Genomic DNA, 19,494 nt, shown 5'->3' with positions numbered 1-19,494 from the left:
GAGTAAAGATGACCGGGTGATCTTGACCGAGTGAAGATGACCGGGTGATCTTGACCGAGTGAAGATGACCGGGTGATCTTGACTGAGTGAAGATGACCGGGTGGTCTTGGCCGAGTGAAGATGGCCGGATGGTCTTCTTTTTTGGCCGGTCGGGTGGTCATTTTATTTGGCCGACCGGGTGGTCATTTTTGTGGCTTTGTCTTGAAGATTTTTCAAGAAGTCTAGCTTGAAAACATTATTTGAGAGTCTTTTGAAAGACATTTCATGAGTGTTGATTCGGAGCTTGGTGCGTGAGTTTGCTTGTGGGCTTATGCATTATGTATGGACTTGATGTATCATTTTTTGCTTTCGGGGTGTCGTTTTTACGTGGTGAAAACGACGGCATAACAGGAAATAATAATCTACTAAGAAAAACAAATCACAGTAAAGAAGTTTGGAATATAAATATCTTATTGTCACACTCACAATAAGAAAAAGAGACTGGCAAATATATTGGAAAGGCACGAGACAGAGTCTTTATATTACACAAATACACACTTGTAAATTTGTAAACCGCCAATTGTAAAAAAAAAGTACTCAATTGAATGCGGAAATCAGATTTGGCATATTTACATCACCTTCGCTCGAGCCAATCACATCAAAATCCATCTCTTTAAACGTCGTCGTTTTGGCTCTGCTCACCGTCGATAACTGTATCAATCTGCAACTCAAAAGACAAAAGGACTTTATAAACATTGAAATCGAAGACATTAGTAAATAAATGCACACGTCTCTCTCTCTATATATATGTATATGTTTTATACAATGTCCATTGGTTACCTGGTTTTGAAGTAAACGATTCACTTCTATCAGCTGTGTTTACTGAGTCCATGGTCAGTCTCTTTAATCTTTCTTCGAGTCATTTCATGTTTTGTTAAAACCAAAACTACTGAAGAGATGTATAATCAAAATCAAAATCAAGAAAATGGCAATTTAATTTTCATTTTTCTTTCAATACCTTCTCAGCAAGTTTCTTCAAAGTTTCAACCATTAGTTCCGACTGCAGGGGAAACATGTAAACAATTTTTTTCTTAAAGTAGCTAGTGTTACTTTTTATAGCATCAATATGCTTCTTAATTTTTTTTTCTTTTTTTAGGATTGAAATGGATAATATGAGAGAAGATATCTGTAGAAAAAATCAATCTGACCTTTCTTTTGCTTGTTTTTTCTAACAACGCATATAGATCTGTTTCAAGGCTTGCTAGATCCTTTACAGATAGTTGTTCGATTATGGGGTCACTGTATTGTAGATTATAGTACACACAAAAAAAACAAAAACACATAACAAATAATTAGCTTTGATAATGTAATCTCAGAAATGACATGTCCGTGTTAAATGCAGTTAAACACACCTTATTGCGGATTTCAAAACTTCATCATTAGTCAAATATCATCATCAGCTTCTTCAATCTCATACTTCTGCACATATATATTTATATGAACCAAGAAAGTGCAAAAATAGCAGAGGATGAATTAGCGCTATAGATATGAATACCTTTGATTCCCCAGGTAGCTTGTTGAAAGCAGCTTCTGCACTGGCAATTCTCTTGTATCGGTTGAGTGTTTTGTCCAAACTGAAAGTATAATTGTAGATATCTCAGCAATATATAGCCCTGTTAACATAAAGAGTCATCCAAAATGAAATTATCCACACACAAAAAAAAAATATAAATAAAAAAATCACTTCTAATCCAAATCCTATGCCATGTCTTGTTTTTGTTCTTCACACCCTCTCCTGTGAATTATGCTTATACCAAAAGAAAAGGATACTCGAAAAATCAACTTAGATTAGCCTATACTCAGCATATAAGCCCCAGTAAGGAATAATACAAAATTTAGAAGCCAATAGAGACAAGTTTTGGTCTCAAAGAATTATTTCTATAGATATAGTCGTTCTGTATGAACAACTAGCCAAAAAAAAAAAAAAACTTTACTAATAAATGATAGTTTATCTGCCAAATTTATTTCCTTCTCTTTTTATTGGCTCTTCAGAAACTTTAGTAAACTGGCCAAGAGACTGGGAGATTCTTTAGTACAAAATGCTTAGTAACATGCAGTTTTTCAGAAACACATTAGCAAAACTTGAATTCAAACACATTAACAATAGCAAATTTCATTAAAATTTCTTATGCCATTCATGTGAACAAAGGACCCAAAAGAGAATGTTAATGTGTAAATCATTATTGTGTTTGAATTAAGCTTTCCATGCTTATAGAGAACTTCTTTTTGAGAACTTGTTTTGGATAACTTATCGTATATATAGAAGGATAATCTCGAGTTATTTGAATCTTGTATGTTGTATGTCCTACCACTCATCTTACTTCTCTACTGATATAAAAGTTTTGTTGTAAATATGATGCCCTTCGAGCTTAAGAATAACGTAACAGCTTCTCTGAGCTGAACCTCGCTGACCCCGGTGTGTTTTAGCTGCAATTTCTCCTGTTGCAAAGGTGAATCCGACACGAATGTTTGCAATACTAGTATATAAATGTCAATCTTATACGTCAAAGGCTCAAAAGTGATGGCATGCTTATACTTTGGGCTGGATTGTGTTAAAATGAAGCTGCCGAACATAGGTTGTGCATGTGTTTTAGGTTAGGGTCTCACAGCGTTCTAAATGTTTTGGAAAACTTGGGACTGGATAACATCATTGATTGAACGGTTGGATCCCGATTTAGACCATTTCGTTAAGTATTTGAGTTTTATCTAAACTCCTAAAAAATTCAATCATTCTAAGTCCTAATATAAGCATGCTAACCATTAATAAATTCCAATTTATAGAACAAGGTTTACTTGCCTAAAACCTGGAAGACTAGGTCTTGCCTAATTTAGATTGCAGTTGCAAGTTTAATAAGGAACCAGACTGGACTACTTTACATAACTTTAACCGTTGTTAGATGTCTTAGGAACTATTGGATGTGTTGGCATGATACAGAGAGCATTGACAACAATCAGCATGTAACACTTAACAAAATAAAAAGAGCTCCCTAGATATACAATCATTCACCGACAGAGTGGGTAGACACCTCGGCAGCCATTGGCTTGCCTAGGCGCTCGGCCCCAATTTCGGCCAACGAGGCTTCATTGAGGGCCAGTGTTCTCTTGGTGTGCTATTGTTTCTTTTGCTGTCTCGGTGTTACCATTGTCACTGTTCTAGTTTAAGGGGCGAATTTTCACCCTATAACAAAGAGCATTATAGCCCATTTTGATTTTGAGCCCCTTGATATAAACTCACTTCATATGAAAAAAAAAAAAAAAAAAAAAAAAAGCTCTAGTAAATGCCCGTAATGATATTTAAGCCCAGTCAATCAAAACCCATTTCACTTGAAGTAACCCATAACGATATTTGAAGCCATTCTTTCAAATCCTTTACTTTGCGGGAAGAAAATGCCAAAATGAGTATGAAAGATAAAATAATTTAGAGACAAACTGAAATAAATCAAAGAAAGTTATACAGGAAAACACTACTATAATCTCCACAAGTAATGTGTTATCTTGATTCGAGGGAACTTCGGAATGGGAAAAAACAAATCACAGTAAAGAAGTTTGGAATATAAATATATCTTATCGTCACAATAAGAAAAAGGGAATCATTCTGGCAAATATATTGGGAAAGGCACGAGAGAGAGTCTTTCTATTACACAAATACATACTTGTAAATTTGTAATACCGCCAATTGTCAAAAAAAAAAAAAAAAAAGTACTCGATTGAATGCGGAAATCTGATTTGGCAAATTTACATCACCTACGTTCGAGCCAATCACGTCAAAATCCATCTCATTCAACGTCGTCGTTTTGGCTCTGCTCACCGTCAATAACTGTATCAATCTGCAACTCAAAAGACAAAAAGACTATAAACATTGAAACCGGAGACATTAGTAAATAAATGCACACGTCTCTCTGTCTCTCTCTCTCTCTCTGTCTCTCTCTCTCTCTCTCTCTATATATATATATATATATGTTTTACAGTCCATTGGTTACCTGGTTTTGAAGTAAACGATTCACTTCTATCAGCTGTGTTTCCTGAGCTCAGAAAAAAGATATATGAATAATTGAATCCACATCCATGGTCAGTCTCTTTAATCTTTCTTCGAGTTATTTCATGTTTTGTTAAAACCAAAACTACTAAAGAGATGTTGTATAATCAAAATCAAGAAAATGGCAATTCAATTTTCATTTTTCTTTCAATACCTTCTCAGCAAGTTTCTTCAAAGTTTCAACCATTAGTTCCGACTGCAGGGGAAACATGTAAACAATTTTTTTCTTAAAGTAGCTAGTGTTACTTTTTATAGCATCAATATGCTTCTTATTTTTTTTTCTTTTTTTTTTTAGGGTTGAAATGGATAATATGAGAGAAGATATCTGTAGAAAAAATCAATCTGACCTTTCTTTTTCTTGTTTTTTCTAACAACGCATATAGATCTGTTTCGAGGCTTGCTAGATCCTTAACAGATAGTTGTTCGATTATGGGGTCACTGTATTGTAGATTATAGTACACACAAAAAATACAAAAACACGTACCAAATAATTAGCTTTGATAATGTAATCTCAGAAATGACATGTCTGTGTTAAATGCAGTTAAACACACCTTATTGCGGATTTCAAAACTTCATCATTAGTCAAATATCCATCATCAGCTTCTTCAATCTCATACTTCTGCATATATATATATATATATATATATATATATATATATATATATTTATATGAACCAAGAAAGTGCAAAAATAGCGAGGATGAATTAGCGCTATAGATATGAATACCTTTGATTCACCAGGTAGCTTGTTGAAAGCAGCTTCTGCACTGGCAATTCTCTTGTATCGGTTGAGTGTTTTGTCCAAACTGAAAGTATAATTGTAGATATCTCAACAATATATAGCCCTGTTAACATAAAGAGTCATCCAAAATGAAATTATCCACAAAAAATAAAAATAAAAATAAAAAATAAAAAATCACTTATAATCCAAATCCTATGCCATGTACTAAATATTGGCTCTTCAGAAACTTTAGTAAACTGGCCAAGAGACTGGGAGATTCTTTAGTACTAAATGCTTAGTAACATAAACTTTTCCAGAAACACATTAGCAAAACTTGAATTCAAACACATTAACATTAGTAAATTTCAGTCAAATTTCTTATGCCATTTATGTGAACAAAAGACCCAAAAGAGAATGTTAATGTGTAAATCATTATTGTGTTTGAATTAAGCTTTCCATGCTTATAGAGAACTTCATTTGGAGAACTTGTTATGGATAACTTATCGTATATATAGGTGGATAAATTTCGAGTTATTTGAATCTTGTATGTTGTATGTCCTACCACTCATTTTACTTCTCTATTTATATAAAGCTTTGTTGTAAATATGATGCCTTCGAGCTTAAAAATAACGTAACAGCTTCTCTGAGCTGAATCTCGCTGACTCCGGTGTGTTTCAGCTGCAATTTCTCCTGTCGCAAAGGTGAATCCGACACGAAGGTTTGTGTTAAATTGAAGCTGCGGAACATAGGTGCATGTGTTTTAGGTTACGGTCTCACGACATTCTAAATGTTTTCGAAAACTTGGGACTGGATAACATCATTTGATTGAACGGTTGGATCCCGATTTAGACCATTTCGTTAAGTATTTGAGTTTTATCTAAACTCCTCAAAAATTCAATCATTCTAAGTCCTAATATAAGCATGCTAACCATTAATAAATTCCAATTTATAGAACAAGGTTTACTTGCCTAAAACCTGGAAGACTCGGTCTTGCCTAATTTAGATTGCAGTTGCAAGTTTAATTAGGAACCAGACTGGACTAATTTACATAACTATAACTGTTGTTAGATGTCTTAGGAACTATAGGATGTGTTGGCACGATACAGAGAGCATTGACGACAATCGGCATATAGCACTTAAAAATATAAAGAGCTCTCTAGATATAGAATCATATGGAAACTGAAGTTTTGCCATATATCAAATTTTTAGTAAATTTTAAGTAAATAGCCACGAGATTTTATTAACAAGCAAAAAAAACATGAATAGTGGTAAATATTCGTTAATAAATGTAAATAACCATCAGACTACAAGAGCATATATGGAATGCTAAAAACGTTCAAACAATGCCACATCACCATAATGACTATTTATTTAAAATTTACAAAACCTATTTAGCAAATCTCCAAACTTTGGTGGATTAGTTACTCATACTCGTATGTTTAACGTAGATTATCATTAATCTTTGTATGGGTATGGTACGAGTTACTATTTTGTAGCTGTTATCTTAGATTTATACATTGTGGATGGCGGCGAAGCTTATCCTTATTGTCTCCATACTAAGCCTTGCCCTCTATTGTTTTGTAAGAATTCCTAGAATTCATAATCTAGGCTGTTTCCTTTTGGTGATAGATATCATCCGCGGTATTTTACGATCTTCCTAATCTTTCATTATTTTTTACTGGATCACCAGAATTCATAGGCAATATTCATTCTCCAGACTATAATAGTGATCTACACATACATTTTTGGTCAACTACGACATGCTAATGTTGTTCAGAGGCGAATCGCTAACCTATACTTTAAGTGAAATTTTACCCTAATAAACTACTATTCACATATCCTTTACTACATGATCAATTGGTAGACTTTTAGAGTTCATAGAACTTCTAGATCTTGCAACACCTCTAGAATTGATGTTAGCTAGATTGAAAATCATGCTCCCCACACACATATATATATATATATATATATATATATATATATATATATATATATATATATATACTTTTTGGCGTCTTTCTTATTATTAATTACTCATTACTGATATATAGATGTGTCAAAATGCATATTTTTTTTTCACTCGTTGCATTTCGAAGCATCAAAATTGTTCATTTTTCAAGGAAGGATATGATTCTATCTCTTTATCTATTGTGTGGGTGTAAAGGTCAATAGAGAATATGCGAAAGTATCATGAGATTTCATCTCAAAACCAATTGACAATGACAGGAGTAACCCATGACATTTATAAACTATTGTTAGTTCTCATTCATTTTCAATATAGGATTCCTGATATGCCCTCTCAAGATGACAGCTCTTTGTGTTCGCTCATCTTGAACCGAATCTCAACGATTGGATCCGAATATCATTTGGGCTTTATGGGCTATGATACCATGTGAAAGTATCATAGAGTTTCATCTCAAAACTAATTCATATAAACCCTTCTCAATTGTGTAATCACCTATAGTGCCCCCACTTCAAGCCTCTAATTATCCTATTTCACAGACTTGTGACTTTTGTACAAGAGTACATCACCACATAATTCTTTCTTTCTAGCCTGCTTTGTCCTCATTAACATGACTAGATTTGTTCCCACTTAAACGGGGTAAAAAATTATAAGACAATATTAGTGGGTCTTCGGACCAATTATTGAATATCGTGGTCAAGGAGGAAGATAATTCTACAATCTTTGTGTTTTCTCAAAGTAGAGACCGTTTGATTTGAAAGCGAGTGTATATGTTTCTTTGAGTATGGACCAATCCCTAAATTTATTCCTAGGAAATGTTTCTTCCTAAACTTTGGGTGACCTTTTTCGGCCTAGCCCACCTTTCTCAAAGCATAGAAAGTGTCTAGCGTACCCAAATAAATTGTGAAAGTTAGTAGTTTTTCATGGATATATGGGTAATCCTTGATGTACATGTGATATGTTCTTCTCATGTAGCGTATTATGCATTTGAATGTCAGTTTTATGTTTGAGTTACTGTAATGTATGTCGCTTTAATGGGTGTAGGATTTTACTAATGCCTCTAGTGGAAGTTTGTGTCAACCTCCTTTAAGAACAATGCGAGGAATTTTAGATTTTTTATCTTGAGAAAGGTGGTGTTTTTACTTTTCAATATGGTAGAAGTCGGTTCAATTATCTCTTAAAAACATGAATGGGTGAAGGAAACAAAGGAATAACTCTCACGTCCTACTGCGAGCAAAGTGTCACGCGTTGATAAGAGCCTCCCGCATCCACGTAACGGAGCATGGAGGTCTGGAAGGTTGTTTAGCCCAAATAACTGCTCGACCCTAGAGAGCTAGACCCATTGTCCGACGCATACAAGAAGGCTCTCTAAAGTCACTTAGACTAGGGAGCCATCAGGCTCAATGCACCTTTTCATAGCACCTCACCATCTTCTTGGGAATATGCAAACTAGGGGGATTTTTGTAAATAAATAGTCTCTCTATAGCTTCTTTACTTGTTATGCAACCCTATAAATACCTATAAATAGGAGAGCCATTTCATACCCAAGGCATCTAGAATATCAAGTATTCATAATAATCGGAGCAATAATACAAAGTTCTTGTTTCCTTTAAACACTCACGTTCATGTCTTAATTTCAAAGCTATTCTTTTCGTATTTTGTGGGTTCCAGAATGTCTAATCCTAATGAGTGAGCTGAGGCGGCACAATTTAGTCGAAAGAAACTAAGCCCGTGACAAAAGGCTGGGATATGATGGTGTGCAAGTTGTATACTCCATCTCGTAAGTATATGAAAAAGGGAAATGCTTTACATCACTACTCACTACTTTGAACTACCCACTCAAGTGTTGACACGTGGACAGATTTGTCCACGTGTCAACAGTTGAGTGGGTAGTTCAAAGTAGTGAGTAGTGCCAAATAGCATTGCTCTATTAAAAATGATCATTTTTTTCGTAACCCTTTTCTCGAAAACAACACTTAAAAAAGTTTTAACTTTTATGTTGGGAACATGAACTCGTCAATCTGTGAAGAGACCCTTTCAAGCATCATTCAATGCAAGATCTCTTAATATATGATATGGATAATGTATGGGTGATTTTTTGTGGGCATTTACCTAGAGTACGAAAGTAAAGTGAATACTATCATTCATTTCTTTCTCCTTGACATCCACACGAGGTATGAGGTAGAGCGATAGACAATGTCTTATAAGTGATCGTATGATAGGTGACTTTAGCAGCCACATTGGTACTTGGCTTATAAAACTTGTCCATGCACAAAGACAATTGTGGAATTTGGCTAGCCTTCCAACAAGCATGCTCTACCTTGAGCTTCTTATATATGAAAGTTTATATCATAGGCATACTTTCCTAAAATATGTAGTCGAGCGCACCTTGAAACTTTAGATCAAACCTTGAAACTTTTAGATCAAACGCTAGATAGGGGAACCAAAAAAATTAACAAATAAACCATTAAATGTTTTGCAAACACCGGAAGTATTTTTCCTATGATTAATAAAATTGGTGCATCAATCATTTCAATCAATCTAATTGTGTTAGGGATCGATCCCCTTAAAAATATAGAGCATGCAAGGAAATGAGTAACTTCTAGTGTTAAAAGAATGTTTAGAGTGAAAATATAACTATCCAAATACAGTCGGATAGCAAATACAATACTTATACACAATATATCAATATACCATTAAACAAAAAACAAGTCTAAACAAATGCATACACAATGAATTTTTTTTAAAAAGTTACGAATTATACACACACACACACACACACACACACACACACATATATATATATATATATATATATCAATCATTGAATATGTATATGTACTTAGATAAGTGGGCTTACTCAAAAGTGATTGAAGACAAAAAGAGAATACATTCGACTTGTACGTCTGCAGTGTGATCCTCACTATGACGTCTTAAAATAGATACTAGAGAGCCTTAACGGCTTAATTAAGTAAGATAGATTCATAATTATAACTATCACAGCAAACTAATCAATTATGAGAGTTTCTATAATCTCTGTGGATGGTGTATCAGGGCAATTTAATTACAATGTTTCTTTGGATATCTTAATTATAATGAAATAAATTATAATATTATAAATGAATTTACATAAAATTATATCAAATAATTCAATCTATTACAGAGTAACATCATGTAACACCGAATTGCAATAAGGAACACGAATGAAATTATTATAAAATAAAATAAAAATTAATAATCATTTTGTATATTGTGTGAGAGAGATAATTTGTCTCTTGACACTCAGATTTCGAATTTATGACAGAATTAAAAGGCAAATTATGAACCCTATTTAGAAGCCCAAGGATTAAGAGAAAAAAGTACCACTGATGGCTAGAATAGTTGAAGAGCTTTCCAGCGGAAGAGAAGACGATGAGAGCGATCTCAACGTCGCACAGAACAGAGATCTCAGAGGCTTTCTTCATGAGACCTTTCCTTCGCTTCGAGAAGGTCACGTTTCGGCTGTGCTTGTCCTCGATTATCTTCATCTCCACTTTTCCTCTTCCCATATCTCCCTCTGTGACAAGTCAAAACCCTAATAAAGTTAAGAAAACAGAACAAAAAAAATGGAAGTCGGTCCTGAGAGACAACCTCGTAGATTCGCCGAGATCGGTGGTCGACACGTGGCGGTTCTCACGTGCCAGAGAGGAGGCTATTGTTTTTTTTTCCTCTGAGAGAGGAGGTTGTGAGTTTGAAGAGAAGTGTTTTTTTTTTTTTTTTTTTTTTTTGTCAGCTTTGTTTTGTTGATTGTGGATATTGATGCCAAAATAGGAATTATTTTATTCCGCTGTACAGCTGTCGTTGTTTAGTTATGTATGGTAAGATATATATTTTTTTTGGGGTGTTTTTTTTTTATTACCTCGAGTTAATTTTTTATCCGTCATTATTATATATTATAATATGAAAAAGCATACACGACAAATTTGGGCCCAGTGAACTATCACCTTCCTTCCTATCCTACCACTACAGTATCGTGTTAAGTCACGCGCTCCATTTGTAAAAAATAATTAAACATTTATATTTATATTTATATACTATACTAAAGTGAAGCTAAAAATACTGTACTTTCTACAGTAATTGTTTAAGCTAATCTATGAGTGCCACGTCGGTGTTCCATTTTGTCCTCATTATTTTTATAATATAATAACGTTTTTCTTTTGTACGTTTCCTTTGTCAACTTTTAAATAAGGTCCACTGTTATTGAGTTTTATTTATTTATTTATTAAATTTAGTACAACTCTCTCTCTCTCATCCAAAGTTCGACTTATCGCGGGAACCGACTGGGAATCGGACTGAAACTGACGAACCGGAGAAGATCGAGCAGATAGAGACCAAAATAGTTTTCGTTCTTAGAAACCGGTGGGAATCCAGTTAAATCGGACCGAATTTCTTAAGAGCGGATTCCGTTGTATAAAAACGTAATTTGGTCTAATTTTCCCGAAATTCTAGCTTCCCAATCCCCATTTTGACAAAATCCTAGGCTCACGACTTTCGTTTCTCCAAGAGCAGATCTGCTCAGGTTCTGGTCAAATTTTTCGGTTTCCTTCACATTTTTTGTGCTACCCATAGGATTCCGGTCGTCCCAAACACAATTTGTTAAATTTTAGATCTACCCGCGAGGTAAGTCACTCAGATTTCTCAGATTTTGGGATTTTCATTTTTTTGTTCTTAATTTTATGTTTTAATCCATGAATATGATGATGAATTGATTATTATGATGATGAATATGTTAATTTTAGATGAGTATGATGATGAATTGATGATTATGATGATTTCCCTGTTTTCTTCACATTCGTCGTGCACGTCGGATTTCGGTCGTCCCAAGCCTAATTTATCACATTTTCGAGGTACCCGCGACGTAAGTCATTCGGATTTCTCGGATTTTGGGGTTTTTCATTTTTTCTTAGTTTTATGTTTTAATCCATGAATATGATGATGAATTGATTATTATGATGATATGATTATGATGATTTCCCTGTTTTCTTCATATTCGTCGTGCTACCCATCGGATTCCGGTCGTCCCAAGCACAATTTATCACATTTTCGAGGTACCCGCGATGTAAGTCATTCGGATTTCTCGGATTTTGGGGTTTTTCATTTTTTTTCTTAATTTTGTGTTTTAATCCATGAATATGGTGATGAATTGATTATTATGATGATGAATATGTTGATTTTAGATTAGTATGATGATGAATTGATGATTATGATGAATATGTTGATGAATTGATTATTATGATGATTAATATGTTGATTTGAGATGAAGATGATGATGAATTGATTATTACGATGATGAATATGTTGATGAATTGATGATTATGATGATGAATATGTTGATTTGAAATGAATTGATGATTATGATGATGAAATATGACGTCCGACCCGGCACATAAGTATTGCAAGCCCGTCGAAAGACGACCGAACACATCATGGGCAGTGGTGGAATCACTCGTGTGAAGCACCATTTGGTAAACATGGATAAGAAAAAAAGTGTAAAGATGTGTGACAAGGTTCCTTATGAAGTAAAGGAGGAAATGCGAGAGTTACTCTACGGTAACTCTCAAAAGAAGAAGCAACGTCAGAGTTTGAGTGAGTCGATACGAGCCGACCTCCGGAAAAGTCTAGGGGGGAGACGAGACTCTGACGAATAAATAGACGAAGATCAGGAACTCTGTCGACAAATGAGGAGGTCCCGAGAAGCATAAGCCACCGAACAATGACGGAAAGAACATGAAGGTCCCGGTGAATCTTCGGGGTCCCCCGATCTAAGAAGATCTGCAACAATCGCACCTTCGTTGTACAAGAGCAACATTGCGCACCAAATGAGGGTTGACGAAACACACCCTAGGATCAAGAAGAGGTTGATCAAAGCCATCAGCCGATTCTTCATTCGCTCGCAAGTCGCCGCAAGCAAGTCGTTTGACAATAACTTCTTGAACATGATTCATGTTTTCGGTGAAGTGGGTGAGTAAATTTTAATTTATCATCGCTTTTACTAGTATAAATTGCAATCTCATTTAGTTGATATATTGAACTTGTTTAAATGTAGTACCAAATGTCCTAGTGCCGAGCATGAAAGACATTCACGGCTGGATCCTCAATGAGGAGGTAGAAGACATGTGGAAGTAGGTCGAAGAACAAAGTAGGTCGAAGAACTAAAGGTCAAGTGGCAGACGTACGGATGCACCATTGTGGCGGATGGTTAGACCGAACCCACGAGATTAAGCATCATAAATATTATGGTGTATTGTCGTCTTCCTGAAATAAATTAGCGCGTCGGACAAAATCAAGAGTGCGTACTACCTCATCGGGATACTCTCCGAGATCATTGAACAAGTAGGAGCCGCGAACGTTGTACAGATCGTCACCGATAACGGATTCAACTACAAGTCTGCGGGGAAGAAGCTGATGAGAAAGTACAACTTGTACTGGACCCCCTGCGCCGCACATTGAAATAGTATTGAAGCGACCACTGGTACCGTAAAGGAATATCGTTACCATTACCGTTCCGAGGTTCAGAATTTACTGGTAACCGTTGGTACCGTAAAGGAATACCAGGGAAGCAGGAAAAAAAAGGAAACCGGTACCGTTGAACTTACCGTTACCGTTGAGGAATACCGTCAAATACCGTATTTACCGAGAGGAATCCAGAAAAAATATACAAAAAACATACATAGTACGTAGGATAAAATTCATAAAATTAAAAATAGTGTACAATATTTCAATACATTACCAAATTACAAACACAAAGTTCAATAGTACAAACCAAAATGATAAAGTTCAATAGTACAAACCAAAATGATAAAGTTCAACACAATTCACTAAATACCATAGTTCAAATTCAACATAAAAGAAATAATTTGAACTAAATCATCAAAAACTAACGATAAATTTCGTGAAGAACACTAAATATCATCATATTTTAAGAATTGTCGGTATTTGACCACTTACCGGTAAGTTTCCGTCGGTATGCGTAAAAATTGCCTAAAGAGTGTCGGTAAGTGGACGGTTTCCCCTGAAACCGGAACGGTTTCCCCGGAATCCAAGAAAAAAACGGAAAGTAAACGGTTTTGTACATTCTGGTACCGGGACTTTGAAAAAAAACGGTTTCCGGACCGGTTTCCGTCCGGTTTCCCCGGAATTTCAAACCTTGGCCTAGACATGATGTTCGAAGATATCGGGAAGATACCCCGTGTCGACAATGCGGTGAAAGCCGCTCGGCAGACGACCAAATTTGTCTACAATCACGGCTCCTTGCTATCCAAGTTGAGAGAGACAAGCCCGGATGAAATTGTGAGACCCAGGCGACAAGGTTCGCTGCAAACTACTTGGCTCTCAGAAGTCTTCGAGCCAAAAGACCACCTCTCAGGAATCTCTTCACCTCTCAATGGAGGGAGGATTCGAGGTTGTCGTCCTGTCGAGAAGGGAAATGGGTGGTTGTGAATGCTTTACTATCCAGTTTTTGGCAAGGAGTCGTCGATGTGTGTGTCATCTATGACGACCCAAGTTTTCGGATTGTCTTACTAGTCTTACTTTTAAAACTTAAGAAAAATTGAAGAAAAAAAATCTTTAAACTCATCATTTCAATTATTTATAAAGTCTAGACTTTAAAATAAAACAACTTTGAAATTAACCACTCTTACAAAATTATTTGATGAAAATAAGAGGAATGTTTAATTCATAATTCAGAACCAAAGTAGATGATCGAAAAATATTTGATGGAACTAAAACCATGAAATTCAACTTTAGTTTGGCAAAGCTAATTAAACTTTAAAAAATATCTTTACTATTTAATCTCAAACCGAGTGTTTAGAAAATTTGCATAGCGGAAGACTTTTTAAAAGATAAAAACGAGCGGAACCACAACCCGATCCCTTAGCCATCGAATGCCGTTGATCCACCTTTCTCACTTGTTCAAGTGTTGTTTACCTACAACACGGACGAATACACATGGAATGAGCTAATGCTCAGCGAGAATAACCATAACTCACAAAAAAGATATAAGTAATGCAATGCATGAACCGATTATTAGTGTTTTAGTTCTAATGGTGTCATGGTCTTTCGTAATCATAAATCTTATCATATTTTATTCGGAGTTCCCCTGGAGTAGTCGTACCAATTTCAGTGTACACTTTGGAAACGAACTACGGAGCTTCGACTTCCCATAGTTCGCACCATCTAATAGACATATCGTATGAGAAAACTCTCTTTATGAGCCCGTAGGTCGGCTCGAGAGAATTCTCTTAATACCTCTGTAACTCGAGGCGGTATGATTCTCTTACTTATCTTATCACTTGATTATTTGTGTTGCATACAAAGATGACATATGACATAAACATATATAATAATATGACTAAGAATAATAACATGTTATGCAAAATTTAACTAAACTCATACATGCTCATCATAACGAGACATATCATAATCAACGCAAATCAACTTAACAATCAGGTTCTAATAAACACTTCTGGGCGTAACAAAGTTTTTGAAAAAACTTAGAGATGGGACTCAAAAGTGAAAAGACAAAAATACCCTTTGCCCCAGGGTTTTGGCAAAACATTCACTTTAGAGAACGATTCTGGAAAAATTCTAGAAGCTAGAGAAAAATACTTTGAACGTTTTCTTCTTCAGTGGCGAGACCTAACTCGGATTCCATAATAATGAAACCTAAAAAACGGTATAAAGTGTAAAATGAGTTTTATAAACATGTTGGAAACGATCTGCGCAACGGTCTAAAATAAAATCTTTGATATACTTCCACAAATTAAAACACATACAAATTTTATTGTGTAACACAAATACATAAAAGTACCTCGTATAAAAATTTCATGCCAAAATACATTTCGTAGGTATTTAAAATAAATACAAAACTACGCTATTTGAAGCAGAAATTAAATATTTACGCACTGATTGTAAATGGTTTTTAGAATAAAACTCGTTAGTCTAAAAATCATGAAATTTTAAACATGTATCAACAACATCTGAAATGTTCAGGTATAAAAATATTATATTAAAATAAATTTCATAGATAATTAAAATAAGACGCTTTCTTTAAAATATGGAATTCTTTCAAACCATAAAATATTTTGACCAGAATTGCTCATACGGAAAAAAAATACATATTAATTGATGTAATCTCAAGAAAATGAAAACAATGAGTTAAAGAATAAAATACCTCTTGATTGACCGAAAGAAGAAAAACCTCTAATGCTTGTTAGGAACACCAATTATGGTAGACCACTTGCTAATAGGATTTTAGTTTGTTTTTCTTGTTTTAGAAAGAAAAAGGGAGAGGAATGATCGTAGGAGAGAAAAAGGAAGGGAAAAGAAGAGTCTAAGAGTTCTATGATGAAGAGAACGTGAAGAAATGTATAAAAAAATGTCAAAGTCATAATATCTAAACTTAATGCAAATAAATGACCACCTTAATTTTGTATACGGTGCAATAAAAAAAAATCAGTCCATGCTCAAAGAGAGCAAGTATGTAACGCTAATTAAAGTATTATCTAATTATAGAATCTCTATTATTTGAATTGGATTAACTATGGTAACAGTTAATCCAGTATGTATAACTTTATTAGAAAGCCATATATATAGATATATATATACATACACGTTAATCTGATTCTCCATTTATATATATACATAAATATATTCTTATATGATATGCTGATTAAATATTTTAACCAGTTTATAAAAGTTAATAAAGTACTAACATATTATATATAAACAATCAACCATGTGTCATGTTCAATCTTGAGTAATGTAATTTTATATTAATAATATCCCCTCGAGTAATTTATCGAATGTATTTCTCATAACTTAAAAACTAGCAAACATACGTAGAACATAACAAATAACTTAACTTTATAAAATTCACATTATGTAAATTTTAATTCTTTGATTGTTAAGTTTCGAGGTTTCACACCATCTTCGAGCCCATGTACACATGTCTACGACTAGTGGACTCGCATGTGCATCCGACCGTGGGGTTTTTGTACTATGTGTTCCATGAGATGCGGAAGCGGTTGGAATCGCTTCACGGACGTCGCTGGGTCGTAGACATCATCGACAACAGGGGGAACAACCAACTAGGCCACCCGTTATACATGAAGCAGGTAACATCTTCTTTTAAATTTTAATATTATACTTCATAATTGAATATCTCCCTAACACTATATTAAATTATGTGCAGCTTTCTTCCTTAATCCAAAGTTGAAGTAAAACAGGAAAATCCATAAGGATAGTACCTATATGGCTGCATTGACCAAGGTGTTCGACACTCTACACCCATATGAAATAGTATTGAAGCGACTAGTCACTTCTAATTTACAAATGTCGCTTCTAAAAATCGATGTCGTTTCTAAAAGTTGTTTTGTAATAGTGACGCTGCATAAGCTAGCAAAGCGAATCATTTCACAAACAGCTTCCTCATTTGCTTGTGGGAGGAACTGGAATACGTTTGCTTGGATCCACACAAAGCAAAGGAACCGTTTAGCGCACTCAATGCTCGACAAGCTTGTTTTTGCAAGCTACAACATGAAGTTGAGCTTGAGAGATAAATGAACGAGGTATGCGGATGAAATGGAACCTCTCGACCCTCTTGATATCATTGAAAGGGCTTTCGAAAGGTCGGGCGCGGATAAAGAGGGCGACAATGAGCTTTACCGTTGGATCGATCCTTTGGCGGAAGCCCATGCTCGGGCAGAAGGAATAAACACCAAACAAGTATTGAGTGAGGAAGTTGAACTCGATACCCGTGATCTATATTCCGGTGATAGTGGTAATGACCGCATTTACTCTCGTCTTTATTGTTTCAATATTTATGGTTCGAATGATTATGTGTCACAGTGACAGGTGGCCGTGGAGGCCAACAATATAGAAGTGGTAGTTACCACATGGGGGTGGTCAGTTTCAACACGGGGGTGGCGGCGGCGGGGAGCAATACAGGGCTAGAGGCTCTCAACAGGGGGCGACGGAGAACAATACAGGGGTGAGCCCTTCCACCCGTTCCTTTTTGCACCGGGAAGTGGAGAGAACCAAGGCGGGAACCGAAGAGGTATGAACGATGCGATGTCAATGTTGTCTAGTAATGACGTTAATATGGTGACTTCTGATTTTGGATTGTTCTCTCTTACACCCGACTGCTCTGAGACTGGTTATCCAATGCAAACGGCGTCATACGACCCTTACGAGAACTAGTCTTACTATTACTACCCTTACATCTCCATTCCCGTCCTCGTCCTCGTCCCGGTCCCTATAATACATGTAATCCCAATGGAGGACACACACGTATAGTCAAACGCCTTTCACACTTTGAGAGCTCGGATATTGTTCGTATTCGCGGCCTAATTCATTATGAAACCTACAACTATCATTTATATAGGCAGATAAACACATATTCTAGTTATATGACATGATATCAGTATAACATGATGATGGATGATCAGCCACCGCGCAAATCTAGGTGAACCTTGCTCACATCACGTAGACACCACAACAATTTTTTTGGCTGAAAAATTAAAAAAAGAATAGCTTGGAAGGGGGTCAAGGCATTCTAAGCCTTGTACCTAGGTCCGTCATTGCTTCAAAATTAAGGCTTTTAGTTTTCAAACACTAGATTCTTTTTCTTACGTTTTCCCCAAAGAATTAAATGAACGAGTCTTTACTCTTTTTTTATTTATTTAAGAAAACGGGTCATTATTTTTAAAAATTGAAATAAAAATATTGTGTTCATAGCTAACGTTTTCAGAATTTATAAACCTCACTATATTACTTTACAATATGTATATATATATATATATATATATATATATATATATATATATATATATATAAACTTGAGCAATTCTTTTTCGGAAATACCTTTAGCTAGAAGTATGTAAAAACACCACACCACTTACATGTTTTAAAAAAAATTGTGATAGTAGTTTAATGTATTTTAAACCATATTAACCCAAAGAAAATGTAACATTTCCTTCCGATTTTTTATTTTAAGGTATTATTTTAGTATTTTAAATAGTAAACTATATCCCATAGATCTTAAAAACGTTTTGAGATAATTTTACTAAAGGTAAAACTAATGTATTTTTAAACAAATAATATAATGTTATTTTAATTTATGATAGATTTATTATTCGTATATTATTAGTTCATCTTAACACTAGGACAAAATGGAGCTTTAGACGCAACAAAAGTCGTGTCTAAAGCTCCAAAAGTCGCGTCTATATGAGCAATAGACGTGACTTTAGACGCAACTATGCCGCGTCTATATATTCATATATGTTGCTCAACAGACGCGAGAAGTCGCGTCTGATGGTAGACACGACATTCAGACGCGATAACTCGCGTCTAAATATCAATTTTGTTGTTGGCTCAATTGCTTCCCGCCTTTTGGCAGGAGAGATACAGACGCGACTTCAGGGCTTAATTTAGAGGGAATAAACTTTTGCACAACGTAGTTAGAATACAATACTTCAGTTTTCCATAGCATTTGATGGGGTTTTAGTATAAGAAACATAGATCTTCGCTGCTAATAAAAGTTAATGACGTTATTTGGTGCCGTTTACAAGGGGATTTTCTACACTAATGCATCGCCAAAAACAAAGTGACCATCAGCCAACCAGAGAAAGCTAAATCATCAGCCAACCACAACAACGGAGAGAAACAAAAAATAACTCGGATTTATATCGGCTGATCA

At 35.1% G+C, this 19,494-nt stretch overlaps 1 protein-coding gene across 3 annotated transcripts; it reads right to left on the bottom strand.

Moving 5' to 3' along the window:
• Positions 1-469: 469 nt before the first annotated feature.
• On the bottom strand, positions 470-10,532 carry LOC149398074 (MADS-box transcription factor 14-like). Of its 3 annotated transcripts, XM_089615871.1 has the most exons (8): positions 10,389-10,532; positions 10,122-10,314; positions 4,802-4,880; positions 4,627-4,694; positions 4,423-4,513; positions 4,230-4,271; positions 4,020-4,061; positions 3,550-3,866 (listed from the first exon to the last, which is right to left on the bottom strand). In XM_089615871.1, the coding sequence occupies exons 2-8, from the start codon at positions 10,304-10,306 to the stop codon at positions 3,816-3,818; spliced, it is 558 nt and encodes a 185-aa protein (XP_089471997.1). In that variant the 5' UTR covers positions 10,307-10,314; positions 10,389-10,532; the 3' UTR covers positions 3,550-3,815. The 3 variants fall into 3 exon arrangements, with proteins under 3 accessions (XP_089471999.1, XP_089471997.1, XP_089471998.1); XM_089615873.1 differs by lacking the exons at positions 3,550-3,866; positions 4,230-4,271 and adding an exon at positions 470-700; XM_089615872.1 differs by lacking the exon at positions 4,230-4,271.
• Positions 10,533-19,494: the final 8,962 nt, after the last annotated feature.

This window comes from Urtica dioica, chromosome 5 (genome assembly GCF_054948205.1).
Source record: "Urtica dioica subsp. dioica isolate 48M chromosome 5, U.dioica_male_clone48M_v1_H2, whole genome shotgun sequence".
In the NCBI taxonomy this organism is placed as follows: domain Eukaryota; kingdom Viridiplantae; phylum Streptophyta; class Magnoliopsida; order Rosales; family Urticaceae; genus Urtica; species Urtica dioica.
The sequence above is the reverse complement of the archived record's forward strand: the minus strand, read 5'-3'. Positions and strand labels throughout refer to the sequence as shown.